The sequence below is a fragment of the Mauremys reevesii genome, linkage group 22 (assembly GCF_016161935.1).
Source record: "Mauremys reevesii isolate NIE-2019 linkage group 22, ASM1616193v1, whole genome shotgun sequence".
NCBI lineage: Eukaryota > Metazoa > Chordata > Testudines > Geoemydidae > Mauremys > Mauremys reevesii.
Genome location: NC_052644.1, coordinates 8938412 through 8965962, shown reverse-complemented (window position 1 = coordinate 8965962; position 27551 = coordinate 8938412). Strand labels below are relative to the sequence as shown.

The window sequence follows — 27551 nt, the reverse complement described above, 5'->3', positions numbered from 1 at the left end:
GTATTTACCTGCCATGGGGAATCCTGTCATGGAAGCTGAAAGAAAGCAAAGAGATGAGGTAAGTCTCTGTCTCCATGGCTGGTCACCTTGGGGATCTCCAAACACTGGCTGATGTAAGCAGGGGCCTGAGTTAGCTCTCCCCTGCCATCTCTTGATGCATTGAGAGTAGGGTGACCAGATGGCAAGAACAAAATATCGGGACAACTGCCCAAGCCAAAAGAAAAAAAGCCGGAGTGCTGGCAAAGCAAAAAAAAAAAAAAAAACGGCCGAGCCAAAATAGCAGGACAAATGGCATCCCGGCCATACATCGGTTGGGATGCTGGACAAACAGCTGAATATCGGGACAGTCCCAATTTTATCGGGAGGTCTGGTCACCCTAACTGAGAGAAAAGACTCAGCTGCATGTTCTATTTCTATCTATCTACTGCCTCTCAGGGAGGTGGATTGAACCCCCTGCCCCTCCTGTCGGCGTCAGTAGCATCTACACAGAAGTGTTACAGTTGCAGAGCTGCCACTGTGCCACTGTAATGTTTCCAGTGCAGAAATGTTTCAAGACCCTCACACCCTGCTCCCCTCAGGCCTGGCTTCCCCCCGACCTGGAGTGTGACAGTCCCACATGCTGTGTAAAGGAGCGCTAAACTGCATTATACTGCTCAGCCACTAGGTGGCGATGTGTGTAAAATACCTTTTTTAAAGCTAATCTCAGCATATCTGGCAGAGCATTAAAGGATTGTGGTCTGTAAAAGCAAACTCTGTGACCAGTCCATGTCTGGTACAGAAGAACATGATGGTGTCTGGAGTAAACAAAGAACAGATATAGAAGGAACAAAGCTACAAAGGTTGCAGGATCTCATCACCAGGCCACTCTTCAGTGCCCCAGAGAACTTCAGCTTTCACAAACTTCACCATGGACACACTGGAAACAAGATTTCACATTGCTGCCAAGCTGCACAAAGACCCTGGAGAGACACAGGTATCTTCTTTAATGTCGGCAACGGGAAACTGGCAGAGCATATCTTTAAATCCTTTCACGTTACTGAAGACAGTCACAAAGGTGACTATGAAAGGGGTCTGGCTATGTTTGATGCATACTTTATATCTCAGAGGACCCCGGCTTATGGAAGAGCTTGTTTTCACCAGAGAACTCAAGACCCAGGGGAAAGTTTGGAATGTTTTATAAGAGCTCCGCACAGATAGGCTGAAAACTGTGATTTTGGGCATGCAAAGTCTGAAAATGTCACAGACAAGCTGGTTATTGGGTTAACTGATAAAATCCTTTCACAGCAGCTACAACTGAAGAGAGATTTAACTCTAGACCCAGCTGTTCAAATAACAAACCAGTCTGAATTAGTCAAACAACAGAACCAAAGGCAGGAGCAACTTGAAAAACATGAAACTAGCTTAGGCAATGTCTACACTAGCACTTGCTGCAGTATAACATGTCTCTCAGGGGTCTGAAAAAGCCCCCTCGAGCAATGTAAGTTACACTGACCTAAGCACCGGTGTGGACAGCACTATGTGGGCAAAAGACGCTCTCTCACGGATGTAGCTACTGCCACTCACAGGGCTGGAGTAGTTAAGCCGACTGGAGAGCTCTCCCGTCAGCTCAAAGTGGTTACATTAGAGACCTTACAGCAGCACCACTGCATCACTGCAGCTCCGCCGCTGTAAGCTCCCTAGTGTAGTTGTAGTCTTAGAAGGTTTAAACAGATGCTAGAGTGTTAAAGCTTATTATCATAATACCCCTGAAGCCAGGAGAGAGAACATCCAGGCTAAGAGAGCAAATCCTGGCCTACATGCACAAGGAAAAAGTCCTAGCCCAAGAGATGATGCATGTCCAGCCAGCGGCACATGGCGTAATATTTCCATGAAATATGGACATTTTGCATCTGCTTGCAGCACCAAAATAGTTGTGGAGCTGACTCAGATTACAGACAATCAAGAGCTTTTGTTTCTGGGATCCGCCACTTGCAATGACGTAGAGCCTAGCTGGAGAGTGAAACTGAATGTTCATGGCAAGACAATTGCCTAGCAAATTGACTCAGGAGCTGATGTCTCAGGCATCTCAGAAGGGACTTACATTCCTCTTCAATCCCTCCCAGAGCTGAAGTCACCTGACATAGCTGTGATTAGCCCTGGAGATATTCTGAACTGCATGGGCCAGTTCACCACAGAAACAATTTACTAAGACAAAAGCTTTGCATTCACAGTGCATGTGATCAAAGAACCACAGACCAACAACCTTCTCAGACGCAGTGTGGCTGCCGGAATGGGCCTAATGAGAAAAGTGGAAGAACTCACTGGAGGATTTGATGATATAACACAAGGTCAATCTATGGAACTCTTTGCCAGAGGATGTTGTAAAGGCCAACACTATAACAGAGTTCAAAAAAGAACTAGAGAAATTCATGGAGGATAGGTCCATCCATGGCTATTAGACAAGATGGGAAGGGATGCAGCACCATGCTCTGAGTGTTCCTAGCCTCTTTTTGCCAGAAGCTGGGAGTGGACGACAGAGGATGGATCACTTGATGATTGCCTGTTCTATTCATTCCCTCTGAAGCGATTGGCATTGGCCACTATTAGAAGACAGGATACTGGGCTAGATGGACCATTGCTCTTATCCAGTATGGCTGTTCTTATGTTCTTATGATATTGGGCTTTTGAAAGGAGATCCAGTACAAATCAAGTTAAGAGACAATGCTGAACCATGCAGTGTACAGACACTCCCACCAGAGAGACCTTGAAGAGACTAGCTGCAGATTTATGGAAATTCAGAGGCCGTCATTATCCGGTCATCATGGACTATTTTTCCAGGTATATAGAGATAATGTATTTGAAAGACATGTCACAGTGTTATCGAGAAAATGAAGTGCATTTTTGCTCACTTTGGTATTCCAGAGCTACTAGTGACAGACAACGGACCACACTTCACCACAGCAGAATTTGACATTCCAAATGAAGTATGATTCTGATCTTATTTTGAGCCTCCCACATTACCCCAGTGAACAGAGAAGCTGAAAGAGCTGTACAGCCAGCCAAGAAAATCCTACAGCAGGAAGACCCATTCCTTGCTCTTCTGAGTTACTGATAAACACCAATAGCAGCTGCTGGATATAGTCCAGCACAACTCCTGATGCGAAGACAACTCAGAACGGCTCCACAAACCTGCCCCAGCCCCGCATACCCAGCACAGTCTGATAGGATGGTAGAAAGTTTTATTCGGGGGTTTTACAGATTCATAGATTCCTAGGTCAAAAGGGACCACTCAGATTCTAGTCTGAGTCCTGTATCGCACAGGCCAGAGACCTGCCCTGAAATAACTCCTAGAATGTTTAGAAAAACATCCAATCGTGAGTTAAAAGTTGTCAAAAAGTGATGGAGAATCCACCATGACCCTTAGTAAATGCCTCATTCCTGTCCCTCCTTTCACTGCTAGATTGAAGAGCCCATTATGAAATACTTGTTCCCTGTGTAGATACTTACAGACTGTGATTGTCACCCATTAACCTCTTTGTTAAGCTAAACAGATTAAATAAGTTTTCTAGTCCTTTACTCATTCTCACGGCTCTTCTCTGAGCCCTCTCCAACTCATCAACATCTTTCTTGAACAGGGGACACCAGAACTGGACACAGGATTCCAGCATTGATCACACCAGTGCCAAGTGCAGAGGTAAAATAAACTCTCTGCTCCTACTAGAGATTCCCCTGTTTGTGCATCACAGGATCACAGCAGCTCTTTTGGCCACAGTTTCTCACTAGCTTGTGTCCTTCAGATTATCCACTGTACCCCCAAATCTTTTTCAGGGGCACTGCTTCCCAGGACAGAGTGTAAGTATGGCCCATGTTCTTGGTCCCTAGATGTATACATTTGCATGTAGCTGTATTAAAATGCATGCTGTTTGCTTGCACCCAGTTTACAAAAGGCCCAGATCTCTCAACCTGTCCTGTTCATTATTTACACTCCCCTAACTGTGTCATTGTGACGTTACTGACATGAACTGTAACCGTATAGATCATTGTTGCAACCACTGTTATATATTTTCATCAAATATTGTACAACGGTTGTCATGTAAGGTGTCTATGGGAATATTATGATTTGCTGGTTATTATTATGCTATCTGTATGTGTGTATCATTTTTGTAGTTGAAGATATGAATATTGGCTATGTACTTGTATTTCAATATGTTCTGATTCTAAGTAGCCTCAGTGAAGCATTTGGTCAGCTTTTTGAGAAAGGACTATTCTCAGTAAATGCCCAATCAAGAAACATTTAACTAACACTGTATCAAAGGGGTAGCCATGTTAGTCTGGATCTGTAAAAGCAGCAAAGAGTCCTGTGGCACCTTATAGACTAACAGATGTTTTGGAGCATGAGCTTTCATGGGTGAACACATGCATCTGACGAAGTGGGTATTCACCCACAAAAGCTCATGCTCCAATACGTCTGTTAGTCTATAAGGTGCCACAGGACTCTTTGCTGCTTTAACTAACACTGAACTTTGGGAGATGACAATCCACATCTGAGCTTTCCTGGGAATGTTCAAACTCACATGTAAACAATGGTGTCGGCCTGTAAAGAACGGAGTCATGCATAGACATGTGACTTGTGCATTTGACTCCAACCTCCATCTTGCTGCTGTGATTTTCCACAGTAAGAACAGAGGGGTGTCCTTCCACGGGCAGAAAATATAAAAGGCCCTGAAAACCTCTCCATCTTGTCTTCAATCCTGCTGCATACCTCTGGAGGGGCTTTTCTACAAACTGAAGCTCTGAAAAAAGGACTGAAAGGCCCATCCCAGCTGTGGATGTATTCCAGAGACTTGATTTAAGCCTGCAGTTTATTCCATCACTGCTACAAGCCTGAACCAAGAATGTTGCCATTACTGTATGTAATTGATTCCATTTAACCAATTTTAACTCTCATTTATATTTCTTTCTTTTTATGAATAAACCTTTAGATTTTAGATTCTAAAGGATTGGCAACAGTGTGATTTGTGGGTAAGATCTGACATATATTGACCTGGGTCTGGAGCTTCGTCCTTTGGGATTGGGAGAACCCTTTTTCTTTTACTGGGGCTTTGGTTTTCATAACCATTCATCCCCATAACTAGTGGCACTAGTGGTGATACTTTGAAACTGGAGTGTCTAAGGGAATTGCTTGTATGATTTATGGTTAGCCAGTGGGGTGAGACCAAAGTGCTCTCTGTCTGGCTGGTTTGGTTTGCCTTAGTAGTGAAGGACCCCCAGCCTTGGGCTGTGACTGCCCTGCTCTAAGCAATTTGTCCTGAATTGATTCTCTTAGAAGTGTCCCACCAAAGGCAGCATCGTTACAGTCATCTGCAAACTTTCTCAGTGATGAGCTCTTCTTTTAGTGTCCAGCGACAGAGCCATCGTCTCTATACTGGGGCTTACAAAGTGGATTGCTGGCCCTCTGGAAATGCTGGTGGGTGCTGAGAGGGAGCTGAGATTTTACTGCTAACTTGTCTTTGTTCTCCAGGTTCTGTCAGTGCCTACCTGAGTCTGAGACGGGCTGTGTCTGGGGACAGCACATTTCATGGCTGACTGTGAGCCCAGTTGTACAGCACCAAGCACAGCGGCAGTGCTGAGGGGCACCGGGCTGGGAGTGATGAGACCAGGGCTCCGATCCCAACAGCTGCTATCACAGCCCCTCTCTGTGCCCCTATTGCCCCTCTCTATCCTCTCCATTTACACTGAGCTCTTGGGCACAGAGACTGCCTGTCGCCTGCCAGTGCAGAGCCCAGCACCACAGGGCCCTGAGCTTGGCATACAGTGCTGCTGTAACATGAATTCTTGTGTTTGCATAATAAATAATGGTTAAGAAATGGAGCCTCAAACACTGAACAAACACAGTAAGAGCAGGACAGGAGTTAGGTCATTCAGGGAATCCTGTGTGCAGTTCTGGTCACCCGCATGCAGGACAGATGGACTGAGAGGGGCCCAGGTGCAGAGAAGGGCTGCTAGGGTGGTTGGGGGATGGAGGCTGGTCGTATGAGAGGAGCCTGGAAGAGCTTGGCTGGTTTGTCTGGCACAGCAGAGGCTGAGCAGGGATCTGGTTGCTCTGTATGAATCCATTGGGGGAACGCTGGGGAGGGAGAAGAGCTACTGGAGCCAAAGGACAGTGTTGGCCCAAGAAAACATTGGGATAAACTGTCCAGGAGTCACGTTAGGCTGGAAATGAGAATAAGGTTCTGGAACAGCCTCCGAATGGGTGAGGGGAGAACGCGCTAACTCACGTGAAGATGGCGCTGGATAAGGTGTGACTGGGATTCTATAACACGCCCTTCCAGCCCTGTGTCCCGTGTTCCTAAAGAGACCAGCCGAGGGCGGCTGGGAAACACCTCCAGGAGTCAGAGACATGCCGGTTTCTTTTTACTCTTTTAACACTTAACAGAAGTTAAACTAATTGTACTGTAATATCATACATGCAGCTAGATTGATTTATGGCTCCTGGTTCCACACCCTGCTCAAATCACTAGACCCCACTCCCCTTCCTAAGGCAGGAATAGACCCCAGGAGTTCTGGCTCCCAGGACACAGCTATGCTGTATCTGACACGTGGAGTTGGAGAATTGCAAGGTGCCCCCAGGGCTATTTAAAGCCAGAGAAAAAAGGAAAATGCCACTCACCCCAAAGCCAGGCCAAGAGGATGGGGATCTTTGTGTTCCCGGCTCCAGTGCAGGCAGCCGAGCTCCTGCCACGGGGGTGCCCAGCTGGGAGCAGGAGGCACCCGGGAAACCCCATGCTCATAGCACAGTCCTTGTGGGGCAGCGTGGCCAGGGGTTAGGGCAGGCGATCGTCCTTGCGAAAGAGACAGGCTGAGCTCAGTGCGACGATCACAGGCTGGGAGGCTGGGGTGATGGGGCAGGCACCTAAGAGGGCAGGGACCCAAGGGGACGGGGGGTGTGACAGGCCTCTCACTGCAGAGACCCCTCCCTCTGCACCCCCCTGCAGTGACCCAGTGGGTGTGTGCAACTGAGCCCACAGAGGAGAAGTGACCCTCATGCCCTGCGCTGTGGCTTTATTTATATCATTGGATTGGGAAATACGTGTTCCTAGAACATGCTGAGCAAACAAACCCCCTTGGCACAGCTAGTTCTGGGACACATGGTGCAGAGGGGGCACAGGAGCTGTTCCTGGAGCTGGTTCACAGGGAGTCAGCAGAACTGATCCACGGAGGCCTAGTGGACACGGGACAGGCGCACGGGTTTGACTGCGAGTGCGAGGATCAGCCCATGCAGTTAAAGTGACGCTGAGGGCCGGGTGGACGCCCTTACTCCAGCTGAAGGAAGCTGAGACTTGTCCTAATCTACACCTAAACCTTAGGTCGACCCAGCTACGTCGCTCAGGGGTGTGAAAAATTCAGACCCCTGGAGACGGTATTAAGCTGATCTAAGCTCTGGTGTAGACACCAGAAGGTGGAACGAAGAATTCTCCCATTGGCCTGGCTACCGCTGCTTGGAGGGATGGATTAACTACGGAGACGGCAAAGCCCCTTCCATTGCTGTAGCGTCTGCACCACAACACCATAGTGGCGCAGCCACAGAGCTGAGCTGTGCCACTGCTGCAGTTGTGGTGTAGACACAGCCCTCATCTGCCCAGGGACGGGGCATCACTGCTCTGGCCTCACCCATGGGGATACCCCCGTATACCTAGAGCAGGTCCATTAGCACCTGAGATTATGCTCAAGCCACGTTGTCATGTCATCATCTCTGCAAGTTCCAAAAGGATGCGGCCTCCTTACAGATCGAGCGTCACTCAGTCTCTGGTAGCTCCTGAAGGTGCTTGGGGTGGATGTTTGGTCTATGCCCCTCCTTGAACGATCTCAGCAGAACAGGGAAGTGTTTGGAGTCTAAGTGATCACTGTCTGCCTAGCAACTTTCCTTGGTAAAGATGCTTCGTAATTCATTGGTCTCCTGTCCCAAGAGAGCAGCCGAAACTGAACCGAGAGCTGATGGAAGCGGGTGCTGGGTTCGGCTACCCAGGTCCTCACTGCTGATATGGTCTTGCCCCTGCACATGGAGCAGCTGACAAAGGTGACTAGAACTGAGACTGTTCCCCTGGGGACAAAGGCTAATATGAGCTTTACCCCCAGTCTGAATGGAGCCGGTGCCCGTCTGTGTAGCTGAGGCGTGTGGCTGCCAGGGCCTGCGGCCGTTCAGAGGTGTTCGCTCTGACACCCCACCCAGCCCATTCCAAAGCCTGGTGCAGGCAGTGCTCTGACAACTCACCCTACACCGCGTGTGCTGCCCCCGGGCCTGGCCACGCCCAGCTCACTCACGTTTAAAGGGCTCTGCGCGGCCTGCACGAGGGTTTACAGCCGGGCTAGTTAATGTCTTAGCTGCCCAGCCTCCAACCGCAGCTACTGGCCTAGTGTGGACAGGGCCAAAGAGGAGCCCCCAGTGGTGACTCTCCCCCTGGCAGCAGGGAGATACGGGGCTGGGCCTGCCCTGGGGTGGGTGTTTCACACATTTATCCCCCACACCTCCCCGTTGAGAGCAGAGTGAGCAGGGGAGGGGGAGACCGGTGCAGAGGACACAGAGCTACTGAGGGAGTCCAGGGATGGGAGCAGGCTGGGAGATGGGCAGCACAATGGTAGGGAGCCAGAAGGCTGGAAAATGGTCAGGTGCCCTGAGGATGGGGGGAGCCGTGTGAACCCCTCACCCTCATCCCCTGAGTCTGCACAAACTGTCACAGCACAGGGACAGGCCCATGGGCAGCTCCATGGAAACCAGGGCTCAGTGCCTAGCAGGGTCACTGGCAAACCCAGCACTGGGTGCATGAGGGCCAGGCTGGGGCCCATCATGAAATCATAGAATCTCAGGGTTGGAAGGGACCTCAGGAGGTATCTAGTCCAACCCCCTGCTCAAAGCAGGACCAATTCCCAACTAAATCATCCCAGCCAGGGCTTTGTCAAGCCTGACCTTAAAAACCTCTAAGGAAGGAGATTCCACCACCTCCCTAGGTAACCCATTCCAGTGCTTCACCACCCTCCTAGTGGAAATTTTTTTCCTAATATCCAACCTAAACCTCCCAAATTGCAACTTGAGATCATTACTCCTTGTTTTGTCATCTGCTACCACTAAGAACATTCTAGATCCATCTTCTTTGGAATCCCCTTTCAGGTAATTGAAAGCAGCTATCAAATCCCCCCTCATTCTTCTCTTCTGCAGACTAAACAATCCCAGTTCCCTCAGCCTCTCCTCATAGGCCATGTGCTCCAGCACCCTAATCATTTTGTTGCCCTCCGCTGGATGTTTCCAACTTTTCCACATCCTTCTTGTAGTGTGGGGCCCAAAACTGGACACAGTACTCCAGATAAGGCCTCACCAATGCCGAATAGAGGGGAATGATCACGTCCCTTGATCTGCTGGCAATGTTATACGGCCCAAAATACCATTAGCCTTCTTGGCAACAAGGGCACACTGTCGACAAATGCAGAATCCTGCACTTAGGATGGAAGAATCCCATTCACTGTTACAGACTAGGGACCGAATGGCTAGGCAGCAGTTCTGCAGAAAAGGACCCAGAGGTTACAGTGGACGAGAAGCTGGATATGAGTCAACAGTGTGCCCTTGTAGCCAAGAAGGCTAACATCATTTTGGGCTTTATAAGTAGGGGCATTGCCAGTAGATCAAGGGATGTGCTCATTCCCCTCTCTTCAGCACAGCACCCCCTAGTGCATGGGGCATTGGGCCCAGCACTGACTGCATGGGGAGAGTGTCCACAACACAATCATCAACATCCCCTCTCTGCAGCGCAGCACCCCTGGTGCCATGCGGGATGTGACATGGGGAGAGTTACCTGAGCACACCACACTAGCATCTTTATACTCAGTTCCAAACACTCAGCCTGTGGGAAGGCGTAACTGGAGTGGGGGTCACAGGGGCGCCGGAGCCTGTCTCAATGGGGCAGCAGAGCCTGCAAAGCCCTACAAAGCAGCAGCTTTGCTAGCAGCCTGCACCCCAAAACTCCCCAGCCCCATGGTGCCTGCAGGAAAGTGCTCTGGACTCTGCCCTGCCCAGCCCCAGTTAGAGCCAGACACGGCAGTGACACGTGCTGGGACCCAGGGGAATGAGGGAGCCCCAGGAGGCCCAGGCCAGATGCTCATCAGCTGCTCTGCCCTGCTCCTCTCCCTGTGCTGCAGGGCGCTGGCGGGCTCAGTAAGGGGCGCTCTGAGCTCACAGTCAGTGCTGACCCCAATGCTCCATCCTCACTGCCCCCCATCCTGCACTCTCTCTGGGGCAAAGACCCCATACGCTGCTCCCCCAGTATCGGTGCCTGGGAGCCCCCTCCCCATTTCCCGCACAGCCATATAGACCCCACTCCCTACCCCCTGCCCATCCCTTCTGGCTCAGGGGAGGATGGGACGGGGCAGCCAAGCCTTAGGCCTGTGAACCCTGTGGTCCTGCACCCCACAGGAGTTTGGGCAGTAACAGCTCCCTCAAGGCAGACCTGCCCCTGCCTCCCTGCCCCAGCCCCATCAGCCTCTCTCAGGGGGAAGGTACCAGCTACGGCCTAGAGGCTGCGCAGGGATCAGACCCCTCCTGCCATGTTGAGCTCCGGTGGGGGGGGGGGGCGTGTCCCACTCAGGGGCCAGCTGACTGCTCTGCCCCCACGAACTCCCTGCTGTAGGGTCACCCACAGGGGCCCCTATGAAGGCATCCCCCTGGGCCGGCTGAGGGAGGAGCCCCTATCAGACCCAAACCGCCAGCTCAGCCAGAGGAGGAACCGAAACCAACTGTGGAGACTCCAGCCAGAATCTGAAGGGGAAGGAGCCAGGGAACTCGGCTGGCGCCTTGGGGCTGGGGACAAAGTCACGGGATGATGAGCTGCCTCCAATGGTGCCCTGGCTACTAGTCCCTTACCCCCGCTCCAACCACTAGACACTACTCCCCTCCCACAGCTGGGGATGGAACCCAGGGGTCCTGGCTCTCGGCCCTACTGGGGATGTATCTGTAGTGGATGGTGTGTGTGGACACTGACCCTTCTGCATGAGGGCATTTTCCCTTCATAACCCTGCCCCTTAGTGTGTGACAGGGAGCAGAGCCCAGGCCCTGCTTGTCCTACTCTCCTGCCCTGATAGTTCCCCAGAGCTGCCTCTCTCCCCTGGCACTGCACGTCCATCATCAGGACAGGGTCTGACTCATTGCCCTGGCCAAACACCCTGCCACTCAGCACTTCCATGGCCTGCCCACGGCCCAGCTGCCTGCACAGCACGGCTACATCGCCCAGGTCCCAGCTGTCCTCACACATGGTGCCCCAGCGCCCGTGCAGACGCATCTCCACCAGCCCGGTGCAGCGGTGGGGGCCACCTCATCTCTGGCAAAGCAAATGCAGCTGCTGAGATACCTGCTCCGGGGCTGCGCGGGGAGACTCCAGGGGCTGCAGGGACAGAAGGCCCAGCTCAGCGCGAGGCATTGCCAGCGAGTGCAGAACAGGGCAGAATGGGCTTTCCCACGACACTAACCCTGGGCCCTTCTCCCGCACCTCCCTCCCGCCACATGCTGCACAGACAGGTCACTGAGCCCCAGGAAATGGCGCAGCATCAGTGCCCCTGCTTTACAGAGGGGAAACTGAGGCACAGAGGCAGGACATGACTTACCCCAGGTCACACAGTGAGCCTTGTGCAGAGCAGGGAGTAGACCCTTCCCCCCTACACCCTGCTGCTCTAACCACTAGACCCCACTCGTCCCAGAGCTAGTGGTGGGGTCAGGAACAGGGCCTTATGAGGTCATCCCCACTCCCAGGCTGGGTTTATGGTAAGTCTCCTTCACACCCAAAGTGGCAGCTCAGCCTAGGAGGAGGAAGCGAAACCAGCTGTGGAGACTGTAGCAGAGTCACGCGGTGGGAGCTGCCTCTGAGGCCATCCTGTATCCCTGCACATTGTAATCACGAGACCCCACTCCCCTCCCAGCCCCTCCTGCCCCCGTGGAGATCACTAGCAGTGACAATGTCTCTTTTCCTCTCTTGTTGGCTAGACTCACTGCTTTTGCACTGTGCCCTGCTACTAGCATGACCATACTTTCCCTAAGGGGAAATGGGACACCCCACAGGGCCTGCCCGAGCCCTCCCTGCCTCCCGCCTGGGCCAGCCTGAGGTTCCCCTCTGCCTCCCCCCGTGCAGGGCCAGCCCGGGCCCCTCTGCTGCCTGCCCTCACGGAGCTGCCTGAGCCCCCCGCCCTTCATGCCCCTGTGCACAGGGCCAGCCTGCTCTTCATTTCTGAGCAATGCCCCATGCTTCTGCCAGTGATCTGGAAACTTGGCCCAGGGGACGGGGGGAGCAAAGGGGATGGAAACAGCTGTCACAGAGCCCCAGGGTCAGGGCTACGCTCCCAGCTTTGGAACCGTCCCTTGGAGGAACCCTTCATGTGCCAGCCCCAGAGGGGTCCCACTCGTCCTTCAGCCTCCCCGCCGGTGAGACTGAGCCCTGGGCTGCAGCCTCCTTCTCCTCCCTGCGAGCTCTGCCCAGTGCGTCCAGCTGAGGGACACCTGGGAGAGCCTTGGCGCCCAGCAGGGATTCCTGCACCTCAGCCGGGATTGACAGTGACTCCCGGCGGCGTTTTCAGAGCAGTCGGGTTTGTTAGGCTCTGGCACGCAGCACGGGGAGTCCTTGGGGCAGTGCAGAGAGAGGAAGGGTCCAGAGGAGCCCATTCTGGTCAGCCCTGAGCCCAGCCGAGCCAGAGCGAACCCCACGTTCGGGCTCTGTCTCTCTCTGTCCGACTGCCTTGTTCAGTTCCCAGGTGCGAGAGCTCTTCCTCCAGAAGCCAACACGTATCCCCCCCACTTCCCCATCCTTTGTTCTCCCGCTGGGGTCTGTGCCCAGCTTTCCTGCTGAGAGCATCAATGCAGGAGTCATTGGCACTGCCACATTGTCTCTTTGGCCCTGATTTGGGATTCTATTCATTCCTCCCAGACTGGGATCTATCTATCTATCTATCTATCTATCTCACACACACACACACACCTACCTTAGACCTTCCCACACCCACACTGGGCAGCTATGCAAAATATAGGAGAAACTGAGGCACTGACCCAGTTTGTAAAAATATTATAGAAAATTCCCACTTCATCGCAGCAGCTCCTGCCAGTCAAGCCCTGATGGGAGGGGGTGGGGGCGCGCAGGTCATTATGGCACATGGGCAAGTCACATGTCCATGCACATTTTTGTTTAGTCAAAGCAGAAGCCATTACCTGTACTCCAGATATAAAGTTCACAGGAAAGTCTATTTGTTGTAGATGGGCATCTTCCATTGTGAGTTAAGTGTTCTTTGATGGACTGTGATCTCTGCTCTCTGAACGAAGTTTGTTTACCCTCTGATCTGATGCACTTTTTCCCAGCAGTTTTTCCACAGCTCCTTTCTGTGTCTCACCAGCCTGGGGGAAGACACCCACTGCCCCCCTGCTCCGGCATGCCTGCGGAGGGTCCGCTGCTCCCGCGGCTTTGGTGGAGCATCCGCAGGCATGCCTGCGGGAGGTCACCGGAGCCGCGGGACTGGCGACAGGCAGAGCGCCCCCCGCGGCGTGCCGCCGTGCTTGGGGCAGCGAAATGGCTAGAGCCGCCCCTGTCCATTATCACAGGTGTTGGAGCTGCATCTTCATTTAAAGAGACAGTTACTTTTGAAAAACTCATCAGAACTAGCATCCAGACAAACTGGGACCTGGATTGCGGTACCCTCTGCCACCCCTTTCTCTGTCCCTGAGAAGTCAGCTGTGTGACCACTCCCCTCCAGGAGGTCGGTTACACAGTTCCCTCTCTGAACCTGGGTCACAGGCTCATCAGTTGCTGATTCACCCATTCAGTCGTGGGTATCCTCTCTCAAGTGACCAGTGAGGAGACATTCCTGTACTTCCACTATTTCCTCCTCTGGGCCACACATCTCTCTGTGCTGCCTAGGAAGGGGCCCATCCCTGTTCAGCTGCAAAACCCTGCCAGCTAACAACTGAGGGTATGGCTACACTTACGGTTTGCAGCGCTGGTCAGCCAGCTGTGTAGGAGCAGCGCTGCTGTGTGGCCACACTCACAGCTACCAGCGCTGGTGTGTGGCCACATTTGCAGCATTAGCAGCGCTGTTGGGGTGATGCATTATGGGCAGCTATCCCAGCGTTCAAGTGGCCGCAATGTGCTTTTCAAAAGAGGGGGGTAGAGTGGGGTCTAGTGTGACAGGGAGCGGGGGGAGAGAGAGTGGATTTTTGGAGCCAACACTGTGTGTTTAGCTTCCTGCCTTGAAAAATCAGAACATGTTTCCAACCCCTTAGTCTTAACTCTTAATTGCAAACAACCTGCAGCCAACACGACTCCCCGCTGTTTCATTCACTCCCTGCCTGCAATCTCATTTGATTGTTTACAGCCAGGTACAGATGATCACAGCAAACAGGAGCTCTGTTTGTTTTTTAGATAAGCAGCAGCGGCAACGGAGCTCCGCGTGGAGCTCATTCACAACAAAACAAAGAGAGTAATGTAGTTAAAAGCATTCTGGGATACATCCTTATACCCTGGAGGCCAATCACGGAGCTGGTGTGTGGCCACACTTGATCACCAGCGCTGGAATCCTTATTCCCCATGCTGAGTGAGGTGTACGGCCAGCGCTGCAGCCAGGGAGTTGCAGCGCTGGAAGTGCCCTGCAGGTGTGGCCACTTACTAATTGCAGCGCTGGTGGAGGCTTTCCAGCGCTGCAAATCGCCAGTGTAGCCATACCCTATGATAGTTTCCTTAATCACTGACAACACCTCTCTCGCCCCTAATCCTGAGGGCATGATGCTTTCTGCTGGAAAGGAGCTAGTCTCAGCCCCTCCCATACTGGGAAGCACCCTGCTTCCCTGTGTTACAGAGTCACAGGAACCCTCACCCACCTCCGTGGTTTCTGAGATTCCTTCACCCTTCTCTGAGCTCCCCTCTGGGACATATCTCCCTATGCTCCCTAGAGCGGGGTCTGTCTCTGGTTCATCTCCAATCTGCTGGCAGATAACCTGGACAATTCTCTCCCTGGCAGGCACTAAACCCCTATCCCTTTTTGAGGTGGTTTTGCCTCCATATGCAATGCAGGAGCTGGTCTCAACCAACCTCCCACCTGGAAGCATGTGACTTCCTCCTGCTCTAGAGGAATCTGGGAGACTCTCTCCCATTCTCTCAGCAGTTCCTGAGACCTTACCCTTTCCCTCGGTGTTAGCCCAAACTATTTTAACCATGGTCTACATCAGGGGTAGGCAACCTATGGTACGTGTGCCAAAGGCAGCATCCAAGCTGATTTTCAGTGGCACTCACACTGCCCAGGTCATGGCCACCGGTCCGGGGGAGGCTCTGCATTTTAATTTAATTTTAAATGAAGCTTCTTAAACATTTTAAAAATCTTATTTACTTTACATACAACATCAGGTTAGTTATATATTATAGACTTATATAGAAAGGGACCTTCTAAAACCGTCAACATGTATGACTGGCACGCAAAACCTTAAATTAGAGTGAATACATGAAGACTGGGCACACCACTTCTGAAAGGTTGCTGACCCCTGATGTAAACAGAATCTGAATGAGCTCTCCCCTGACATCTAGTGGTGAGCTGTGGAAAAAGACTTCAGAAACTGATCTTGTTGCATGGACATATCCACCCTGCCTAGGTGCTCAGCATGATGGGACTGCTTGCCCAAATGATCACTTGGGGCTGGTGTTGTGTGAACCGAGGACGGCAGAACTGTACCTGGCATACCCCGATGGAGGGACTGACTCTGAACGGCACTCGTTAGGCAGGGATCATGGTTCCAAAGCCCAATGAGTTGAGAGAGGGTTGGGACAGGTGCATTGTCATATGTAACCTAAATAATGAAAATAAAGGAGAACATGAAGCTTGTATCAAAATTAAGTCGTTGGACAGTGTAAAAGTTATTAATAAATATATTAAAGTAAAGGTACAAACAATAGTCATGAAAGGATTAGGATTCACACAACTCTGTGAAATGTCCAGTTCTACAAGAAGACCCTGTTAGTGGTCTCACAGCTATGTCTATACCAGGGGTATTTATCAATCCAGTACAATTTATTCATATCCCTGTTGTATTAAATTTATCTAATTGGTAAATGAGTGAATTTAGTAGTGTAAGGATACTAATGTTGCATCTTCCTTTTCAGTACTTCTCAGTGATAAGATTACTGCTTATCAACAAGAAGTACAGACTATTACCAATGTAGGTATTAAGATACAAACCAGCCTTATGTTTCCAGAAGAAAAGAAGGAATTAATCCTTTTTGAAGTTTTAAACACTATCCCAGATTTATTTAGTACAAAAGTGCTAATTTGAAATAAGGTTCGTGTTAAAAGCGTCAAAGGCATATCAATTACATGACTCAGGAAAAAGCTAACAAAAGTACCTGACCCCATGTTAAAGGGAATTTATGGTTTTGCAACTGAAAAATGATATATAGAGTGTGTAATAAGCATGAAATAAATTGTTTAATGACACTCAGAAGAAGATGAATCATTGATAAAATATAATAAATGATCAGGAAAAAAAGCATTAACTTGGAAAAGAAATTATTTGTTCATTATATGACGAATATGCAATAGATACTATTGATTATACCTGACAATCTTGGAACTATGGATATGTCTACACTTACCAATTAAAGTGCAAAAAGTCCCTTTGTTGGCTAAAACCACAGGTGCATCTACACTTTTTAATGACTTTTTGCAGTGAAACTCAGAATCTTCACCACAAAAAGAAAACTATCTTCACGAGAGATATACAGCTCCTACCACTGTTCTTTTTGTGCTGTTATGAAAGTGAAGACATGTTCTAGGAGTGCAAACACCCTTTGGCCTCCAGAGGATATCCCATAGTTCCAAAAGTGACCACTCTGACCAGCATCTCTGCTGCTCCAATGCAGGGACATCCGCCTCTCCACCTGTAAGCCCCGGGAAATTTGAAGCTCCCTTACCCTTTGTTTGCAGATGTGGCGGGGAAAGCAGCCAGACAGCAGGAGGTATAAAAAAAAAAAAAAAAAAAGACAGGAAGAAACCAGGAAGTAATGGGGCTCCTGAGACATGGCAACGCAACACTGATATCATGCCCAGTGCAGCTAACCAAACGAAGATCTCTTATGGAATGTGTGGTCTATGACAAAAAGTAACAGTGCTGTGTAGTAACTTATCACAAGGAATTCTATTCCGATCATCTTAGATGTATGGTCACAAATCCAAATTTTTGTTTTAAGCAACAGGTACCCACAGTTATTGGGCACACGACAATATCTCCGGTACCTGTTTTTGAAAATGAAACTTATTTTCAGCAACCCAGATTATCAGAATCTGATTAGACAAGGTACACCAGTGCTTCATGGATACCACCATTACCTTTACAGCTAAAACAATTGTAAAAAAAGAAAAGATTCACATTTAATTAAAATTAGGAATGACATAAATAAGGCAAACCAAGCACTGTCTGAAATTCTGGACAGCAGCAGCTCACAAAGTATTCACTGCACCAAGAGGGATGCAAGTTGAATGAAAGGAATGAATTATTGTACATAGTATCCTCACTATGTGCACAACTGTATTAATCATTGCTGTACACTGGCATGTAATATGTATGTGCAGGAATCCTATTATCTAATTATCATTTTGATAGTGAGATAACACTCGCTCTGTCAAGGGGTGGGGGGGAGATGTAGCCAATGATTGTAGTTGATTGTTCGTTTATTGTGTGATGTTATAATTAACTAACATGTTGTGTTTTAAATAATCATTGTATGCTAAATAGAGTTAAATTGTAGGACTATAGAAATGCGAGATTGATCAGTATGTAGAGAGAATAATCATGTATTCGGTATCTAATTAAGTAGGGTTGAAATGCAAGGCCTGTAGGCTGAGGCCTGAAAGATTTTAGCTTAGCTATTTTAGGCCTTGGAGCTAAGAAATGCTGGCATAAGTAAGTGACCAAAGACTAACCCGATGCCCTAAAGTTATGGGTAAACAGGTACCAAGTAGTAATATTGCAAAAAATTAGCTGGAAGATTAATTTTAAATCATAAAAATATTGTAAAGACATCTTTTTCCAACATGTGTCATATGATACAGCTTGTGTGCCAGTGATAATGAGAATAAAGAGAGTCTACAAGAGAAATCGGGGTCCCTTACATTTCTAGGGGACATCGGATTAATAAGGAAAAAAGAGGGTTCGCACTTTTTTGAACATGCGATGAATGTAGGTATAGACAGAATCACATTATAAAAGAGGATGCCCAGAATGGAAAAATTGAGCTCCCCAAGGGAAACTCCAGCAGGAATCATTTCCAGATGATCAATCCATGAGAGACCCATCAGACCCCAACACTATTGTTAAGATGTGAGTAGAACTATAGCTGTGACTTGTGCATAGCTGTGTATAGACTTTCTATATGGTTGGGTAATCATAACTTTAATTGTAACTTTAATAAAATTTGTAAAAAACAGACAAGACCTTGTACGTGTGAAAGTATGTGTGGTCACTACCCTGGTCTTTATGTGTTCCTAGAGACTCTGAAGCAAGTAGCAATGGTGACTTTCACTCTATTAAGCTTGAAACTGTAGCCGCCTGAGCCGAACCCATGGAGGTTGTAATACCACATTACAAAATTCACTTTAAATAAAATAAAAGGCTACAGGTTGACAAAGGTAACAGTGTTGATGTAATATACTTAAGTCAAACATCTTCCTGAAGTCTATAACAGACCGACATTTTAATTAAAACATTAGAATGATATAAAATTAACATCTCGAATGGTCCCTAGAATATGTATTAAAGACTTATGCTAAACAATCTGTTCCACCTTTTATTTAGCTATGACGCTCTGAGTACATTTCCCAGCCCTGAAGAAGAGGTCAGTGTAAACTCGAAAGCTTAGACGTTGGTTCACTAACAGATATTACCTCACCCACCTTGTCTCTCTAATATCCCAGGACCAACATGGCTACAACAATACTGCATACAATTAACATGAAACACATTAAATGGATTAAAAACCGGCTAACTAATAGGTCTCAAAATGTAACCATAAACAGGGAATCATGTGTTTCCAGTGGGGCCCTGCAAGGATCAACTTAATGTTTTTATCAATGAACTGGAAGAAAACATAAAATCATCACTGATAAAGGTTGCAAATGACACAAAACTGGGGGAATGGTAAATAATGAAGAGGGCAGGTCACTGATACAGAGTGACCTGACCTGGATTGATTGGTAAACTGGACACAAGCAAACAATCTGTGTTTTAACATGGCTAAATGTAAATATACATCTAGGAACAAAGAACTCAGGACATATTTACAGGCTGGGAGACTCTCTGCTGGGAAGCAGTGACAAAAATTTGGGGGTTGTGGTGGATAATCAGCTGGACAAGAGCTACCAGTGCGACACTGTGGTCAAAAGGGCGAATGTGAGTCTGGGATGTATGAATAAGGGAATCTTGCATAGGAGCAGAGAGGTTATTTTACGTCTGTATTTGGCACTGATGTGACTGCTGCTGGAATCCTGTGTCCAGTTCTGGTGTCCACAGTTCAAGAAAGATGTTGATAAATTGGAGAGGGGGCAGAGAAGAGTCACAAGAATGATTAAAGGGTTGGAAAATCTGCCTCATTGTGATAGACTCAAGGAGCTCAATCTAGTTATCTTACAAAAGAGAAGGTTAAGGGATGACTTGGTCACAGTCTATAAATACCTGCATGGGAAACACATTTAATAATGCGCTTTTCAATTTAGCAGAGAAGGGTATAACATGATTCAATGGTTGGAAAGAGCGTCACCATAGGGAAAGCCTGTGTCACGGTGCTCACTGTGCGATGTATGTACGGGTAATAGGTAAGGCGTTATGGATCTACACCAAACAGCGTATTCTTAAGGTCTGTGACGTGGGGCCGGTCACCAAACGGCGAGACACGGCTTTCTTTCAGGCCAGGAGGTTTATCTATCTGTCAGGCTACATGTCCAGGGAGTATTGTAGGGCTCGCAGTGGGCACCCGCTGAGCTGAATGCTGACCAAGGGGTTGTGAGACTGTCCAGAGAGGGAATTGGCAGGAAGACAGAAACCAGCAGGAGGGGTCCTGTTTCCAAGAGAAGACGATGGATTTGCTGGGCTATAACTAGGTAGAGCTACACGCTGCGTCCTTTACTAAGGGGACAAGCTGAGAGCACGGCTGGTTTCATGAAAAAAGGATTCCAGCTCGCTAGGCTGAAAAACGCTGTGAGCAATACCAGGTTCTAGGAGCGGGTTCTGATTTCATTCGATACGTATCCCTTTGTTTCCAATACTTCTCTCCACCTGCCATAGGCACCGACTTCCTCTGTGCCCGGGGGGTGTTCAACCCCCACTCTACCCCTTCCCCCAAGCTCCCCACATCTTCTCACCCCAGCTCCACCCCCAGGTCGTGTCCCCACTCCGTCCCAGGCCCCACCCCCACTCCACTCCTTCCCCCAAGCACCCCATCTTCCCACCCCCACTCCACACCAGGCCCCGCCCCCCCACTCCACCCTTTCTCCCAAGCCCCCACCTCTGCTCCATCTCTTCCCACCCCCTCCCTCCCAGCACCTCCAGCACATCACTGAACAGCTGATCCGCAGTGCACCGACGGCGCTGGGGGGGGGAAAGGGAGGAGCTGATCAGTGGGGCTGCTGGCAGGTGGGAGGTGCTGTGGGGGAGCGGGAAATGCTGATCCACAGGGCTGCCAATGGGTACTGAGCAACCACTTTTTTTCTCCCATGGGTGCTCCAGCCCCAGAGCATCTGCAGGGTCAGCGCCTGTGCTACCTGCTATTACTGGAATCCCTGCTCTTTGTTAAATAAACTTCCTCTTGTTTTTACTAGAGATGTCTCTAAGGGCCACGTGCTGGGCAGTGGGGGAGGTGGAACTGGCCTGCTGGGTGCTCTGATCCTTTGGGAAGGGCAGAGCTAGGAACGCTGCGAGTGCCACTGCCAGGGGATGCTCAGAGGGCACACGGGTTCTGGGTGCCTATCACTAGCCCATAGAGAGAGAACCATGCTTGAGACGCCAGAGACTGGTGGAGTCAGGGACCCGCAGTGGGCACAGACAAGGCTCCATTGCTCTAGCAGCAGGTGCCTCAAAACTCCTGGCAAGTGGGGGTGAGGGAACATGTGTGGGGCCAGGCAGGATGTCCCTGCTGCCTGAACACCAGAGGGTGGCAGGGCCACCGTCTTAGCCTTGGCAGTGTCGTGGACTGGGGAACTGGCCACCACGCAGCTGGGTCACCGGCCACACCATAAGCATGAGCGGTAGAACAGATCCGCGAAGACACCGGAAGGCCTGGAGCGCACACACACTTTATGGGCTAAAGAATAGCCAGTCAGAGGCTCTTCTTCAGACATGTCATAGAATTTCATTTTCCTGAACCAATCAGGATGTGCCAAGAGGTGCGGTTATTGATAAAACATTCCCCTCTTTTGCTGAGCCAGTCTTTAACGAATGAAACAACAAGCGCTGTACATAAGCTCTTGTAGAAACAGACCTGCCTCTAAACCGATTGTGTTCGCTTGCTTTTTAAAGTGTTGCCTAAACAAAACCTGCTCTAAAAACGTATTACTTGTAAACTGCAAAGAAAGGTTTAGATTTACACACTATATACAAAACACAAACAGTCTCACTTAAAAGAAAACCAGCGTATATAAAACAGTTGATAACACATTTTACCAGAGATAAGAATGCTAGTTCTCCTCCACATCATTTCTCTTGCCTAACTTTTTTTAAAATCTAAATGCTATTAAACCAAGTAAAGTTTTAACAAATAAACTTTTAAAACATCAATGAAAAGGTGCGTGTGTGTAGACTTCTTTATTTCCCAAAGGTATGTAAATTTAGTAGGCAGCCTTATTTCTTTTGACTTTTATACCAGGAATTAAATTACCTCTTTCTACATAAAACCTTTAGCATTTGTCTTTAAAAAGGGTAGAAAGCCCCTCATGAAAGTTATGACTAATCTTTATACCAATTTCCCTTATTCCATTAACTTAAAGTAATGTATTTTATAGCCTTTGATATTTATTGGTAAATTAGACCATATTGACTTTAGCTATAAGGAGACTTTTAATTTAAAACACAAAGGTACAGGATATCCTTTGTAACGTATGAAGATTTTGGGGGTTAATATAATACCCTGCCCCAACATTTACAATAAAAAAGAGAAGCAATAATTCTGTAACTGCATGAAGGAGGGAGGTACAGATTGGCCTTTCTCTCCCGTCAGCAAAAGAATAATTTATCTTAAGACTCTCTGAACATTTAAAGCGTAGGGGAAATATCCCTATAGATGACCCATATTTACATAAGTGTGTGTTTCAATAAGAAGTGAAGTTTAAAAAGACAGAAGCCTTGTGTCAGCATGGACGAATAAGTAACTAGTAAGGGGAGAGAAGAGCATGTGGCATATTTGAAGCAGCATGTTTCCCCGCTGTCATTTACAGAGCAGTTTTACAAACAAAACATAACATTTTTAAAAGAGAATCTGTAACGATGCTGCCTCTGGCGGGACACAGCTGAGAGTGTCAATTCAGAACAAATTGCTTAGAGCAGGGCAGTTACAGCCCAAGGCTGGGGGTCCTTTACTATTAAGGCACCAAACCAGCCAGACAGAGAGGATTTTGGACTCACCCCACTGGCTAACCATAAGTCACACAAGCAATTCCCTTAGACACTCCAGTATCACCACCACTGCCACTTGCTATGGGGCTGAATGGTTATGAAAACCAATACCCCAGTAAAAGAAAAAAGATTCTCCTAATCCCAAAGAATCAAGCCCCAGACCCAGGTCAATATACAAGTCAAATCGTACCCACAAATCACACTGTTGCCAATCCTTTAGAATCTAAAATCTAAAGGTTTATTCATAAAAAGAAAGAAATATAGATGAGGGTTAAAATTGGTTAAATGGAATCAATTACATACAGTAATAGCAAAGTTCTTGGTTCAGGCTTGTAGCAGTGATGGAATAAACTGCAGGTTTAAATCAAGTCTTTGGAATACATCCACAGCTGGGATGGGTCATCCAGTCCTTTGTTCAGAGCTTCAGTTTGTAGCAAGGTTCCTCCAGAAGTAAGAAGCAGGATTGAAGACAAAATGGAGGGGTTTCCAGGGCTTTTTATAGCCTCTGCCCTGTGGAAGGACACCCCTTTGTTCTCACTGTGGAAAATCACAGCAGCAAGATGGAGTTTGGAGTCACATGGGCAAGTCACATGTCCATGCATGACTCAGTTCTTTACAGGCGGCAACCATTGCTCACATGCTACCTTGAACATTCCCAGGTAATGGGGGAGCTGAGACCTCCAGCCAGCAGCCCCAGCCCCTGGACGAGCCCCAGCAGAGTTCCCACAGCCCAGGCAGCTGGCAGCTCTAGGGCTGCTCTGCGCAGGATCCCACCGGCCCGTCTCTCACTGCAGGCTGAGCCCAACCCAGCCCAGCTGGCATTCGGCTCTCACAGCACCGCTGGGTCATCTCGCTGTCGGGTTCCTTGCGGGGCTCTGGATTTGCTGCTTCCTGGGGCCAGGCCGGGGTCCCTGGAGCCCACAGCTCCTCCATGTGCACATGGCCTGCAAGCAAGAGGACAGGATGAAGTGCCCAGTCTAGGGTTGCCAACTTTTTAATTGCACAAAACCCGAACACCTTTGCCCCACCCCCTGCCTTGAGGCCCCACGCCTGCCCCTTCTCTGAGGCTCCACCCCCCAACTCCCTCCACCCCCCCTCCCTCCATCGCTTGCTCTCCCCCACCCTCACTCACTTTCACTAGGCTCAGGCAGGGGGCTGGGCTGCGGGGGGGGGGTGAGGGTTCCAGCTGGGGTGTAGGCTCTGGGGTGGGGCCAGAAATTAGGTGTTCAGGGTGTGGGAGGGGGCTACAGTCTGGGGCAAGGGGTTGGGGTGTGGGAATGGGTGAGGGCTCTGGCTGGGGGTGTGGGCTGTGGGGCTGGGGATGAGGGGTTTGAGGTGCAGGAGGGGGCTCCAGACTGGGGCCAAGGGATTTGGAGTGTGGGAGGGGGCTCAGGGCTGGGGCAGGGGGTTGATGTGTGGGAGGGGTGCGGGGTCTGGGAGGGAGTTAGGGTGCAGTAGGGTTTTCCGACCTGGGGCAGGGGGTTGGGGCGTGGTTGCGAGCAGGGCCGGCTCCAGGCACCAGCTTATCAAGCAGACGCTTGGGGCGGTAACTCCGGAGCGGGGTGGCATGTTGAGGTATTCGGCAGCAATTAGCTGAATTGCCGCAGATCGCCATCACAGCTTTTTTTTTTTCCCCTCGCTGTTTGGGGCGGCAAGACCCCTGGAGCCGGCCCTGGGTGCGAGCTCGGGGAGAGAGGTTGTGGGAGGGGGTTTGACCTGGGACAGGGGGTTTGAGGTTCAGGCTCCGGCCAGGCGGAGCTTACCTCAGGCAGCTCCCGGTTGGAAGTGCAGCGGGCTTAAGGCAGGCTCCCTGCCTGTCCTGGCTCCACGCTCCTCCTGGAAGTGGCCGGCATGTCAGGCCCTGAGGCAGAAGCGCAGCCACCAGGGGGCTCTGAACGGGGCGTGCTGCCTGCGCCAGCAGGCACTGCCCCCACATCTCCCATAGACCTTGGTTCCCGGCCAATGAGAGCTGCGGAGCCAGCGCTCAGGGCAGGGGCAGCATGAAGAGCTTCCCTGATCACCCCTGCGCCTAGGGGTCACAGGGACATGGCGGCCACTTCCGGGGAGCTGCACAGATCCAAGGCAGGGGAGGAGGCCTGCCTTAGCCCTGCTGCGCCAACGACTGGACTTTTAATGTTTTCAGTCAAAAAACGTACGCCTGGCAACCCTAGCCACCCCCATCCCTCCTCACCCAGCATGCCAGGGCACCTTGTGAATGGGACCCCACTGCCAGGGCAGGGCTGTAGGGATGGGACACCCACAGGCCGGGACAGTGGGCCTGTGCATGGCAGTTAGAGCAGAGACCCCAACAGCTGTGTGAGCAGCAGGTCCCCATGCAGGGAGGCAGCCCAGGGCATGGACAGGGCACTGGGCTGCAGCTGGAGCTGGATTCCTGAGTCAGGACGGCAGGGCAGCCCTTGTCCCAGCCCCCCTTCCCCTCCCCTGCGGGGGTCCAGGGCTCTTACCCGGGGAGTTCCCAGAGGCTCTGTTCCGACACATCCTCCAGCAGAGCAGGGCCCCGCAGATCAGCACCACGAGGGCACCCAGGCCGAGGAGCACATAGTAGAGTAGCCCAAGGCCTGGGGAGAGAGCCAGGCAATGAGCTGTGCCCTGTCTCTGCCCCACAGCCCCTGAGACCGACTCCATCTCCACCCACAGCCCCCTGCCAAGGCTGACTCCCTCCCCTGCCCCATAATGCCCCTGGGTGACCATACATCCCATTTTGGCCAGGACAGTCCCTTTTTTAAGCCCTGTCTCAGCCGTCCAGACTTTTTTGGCAATAGTGGGCATTTGTAACAAAGTGGGGTGCAGAGGAACATTGGGGGGCAGGGGCAGGGGGTTGGGGCCCAGGAGGGAGTCAGGGGTGCAGGCTCCAGGCAGCGTTTACCTCAAGCAACTCCCAGAAGCAGCAGCATGTCCCTCCTCCAGCTCCTACATGGAAACGCGGCCAGGAGGCTCTGCGCGCTGCCCGGTCCACAGGCACCGGCCCTGCAGCTCCCTGCGGAGGCAGTGCTTGGGGCGGGGGTAGCGTGCTGCCTGCCCTACATGTAGGAGCCAGAGGCAGGACATGTTGGCTTCTTCCCGGGAACCGCAGGGAGCCTGCCAGCCCTGCTGCACGGTGACACCAACCAGACAGTCAATGGCCTGGTCAGCAGTGCTGACCGTAGCCACCAGGATCCCTTTTGGAGCAGGTGTTCCAAAAACTGAACACCTGGTCCCCCAAGCTGGGGCTTCTCCCGTCCTGCCCAGTGTTTCTGCCAGGGATTGAACTCAGGGTACGGGGGCTTCCCCCACCCCTCACCTGGCGCTTCTGCTAGGACTCTGGGCTTCTGTTGCCCCGCAGCAGATTTCTGCTGAGGGTGGGGCACCCATTTTTCTGGGACCCCCCAATTGGCTGGGGCCCCTGGGCACGTGCTCCAGAAGGCCCATTGGATAATCCGCCACTGCCCATGGCTGACTCCCTCCCCACAGTCCCTATGGGGCTGACTCTGACCCCCACTCCACAGCCCCACCCTGAGGCCACCTCTCTGCCCCATCCCACAACCCCACACAGATCTGACTCCATCCCCCTCAGCACCTTGGCCAGTGACCCGTCCCCCTGCCAGAGGCTCCGAAGAGGAGGGCAGCATGTGGAGCTGTGCAGGGCCCTGTGCTGGGGGTGGCTCACGGGTCCCAGCTCAGACTCCAGCCTGAATCAGGTCACGCATGTGGGGCTGGAGGGAGCTCTGACTACTGCCCCCAAGGACCATTCCCAGCCCAAGGAATGTGTGTGGGGGGATGGGTTAGAGAGGGGGTTGCAGGCACCAGCTCCCAGAGGCCTCTCGTCAGCTGCTCCCTCAGGCCCTGCCCCCCAGACTCCTCCCCCAGACCCCTCAGGCTCTCTGCCCCCCAGATCTGTGCTCTGGGTTTGCCTGCAGAGCAGCAGCCTCCAGCGCTGGAGCCAGGGCTGGCAGGAGCGGCAGCCCCATGGCGGAGGAGGCTGCTCAGAGACCCAGGAGTGGTGCCCCCAACTGAGCAGGGCTGTGGGAACTGCTGGGACTACCAGTAACCTCGGTGTGGTGGGCAGGAGCCCTGCCGCTGCCCCCCTGGAGACCGGCCTCCCCCTGGCATGGCCAGGGCGTCACTCCCGCTCACTCCGTGTCTGCAGGAACATGGGCACGGCTACGGCGCTGGGCACTTACCGGCCTGCCCGGCACACACCACGCTGGCCTCGGAGCCACGGCCACACTGCCCAGGACCCAGCCGGCTCAGCTGGCACTTGCTGATGTGAGACTCCTGACCCGAGCAGCTCACGCCCTCCAGCCAGACGTCGCCGGCCCCGTGGCCGAACTGAGCCACCCCCGGGGCTGACAGCGCCGTGCCGCAGCCCAGCTGCTTGCACACCACCCCCGCCTCCGGCAGGCCCCAGCCGACGTCACACACGGCACCCCAGGTGTTGTTAATCAGCACCTCCACTCGCCCGGAGCAGGGGCTTGGGCCACTCGTCAGCCGCAGTCTCAGCTGGCCCTGATCTGAAACACAAAGCACAGGGCGTGAGAGGCTGTTCCCTGCCGCCAGGCACCCGGATACCCGGCACGGCTCGCGGATGGGGTGTGAGTGTCTGCACAGAGCAGAGAGGAGCCATTTCTATATCACCCCACCCCTGTGTGTGCACACTCACTCACAAACACACACACACACTGCACCACCCTACACGCAATGCCACACAAGCAGACACACACAATCCCATGCACAACCCCCATACGTCCCTGTGCACACCTACACATTGCCTCAAACACACACACTGCCACATGCAGACGCACTGCTGCACATGTATGCAAATATTCATAGACTGTCCCGTGCACACCCCTTCACACAAACACTGCCACAAATAGGTACATAGACAATCACACACAAACCCAGAAACACACAC

At 51.2% G+C, this 27551-nt stretch overlaps 1 protein-coding gene across 1 annotated transcript in view; it reads right to left on the bottom strand.

Annotated features, from left to right (window-relative positions):
• The window catches only part of LOC120388133, a 736578-nt gene that overhangs the window by 140445 nt on the left and 568582 nt on the right, over positions 1–27551 (bottom strand). Inside the window, 1 exon segment of the mRNA XM_039509761.1 lies at positions 26821–27150. Coding sequence (XP_039365695.1) covers positions 26821–27150 — 330 coding nt within the window.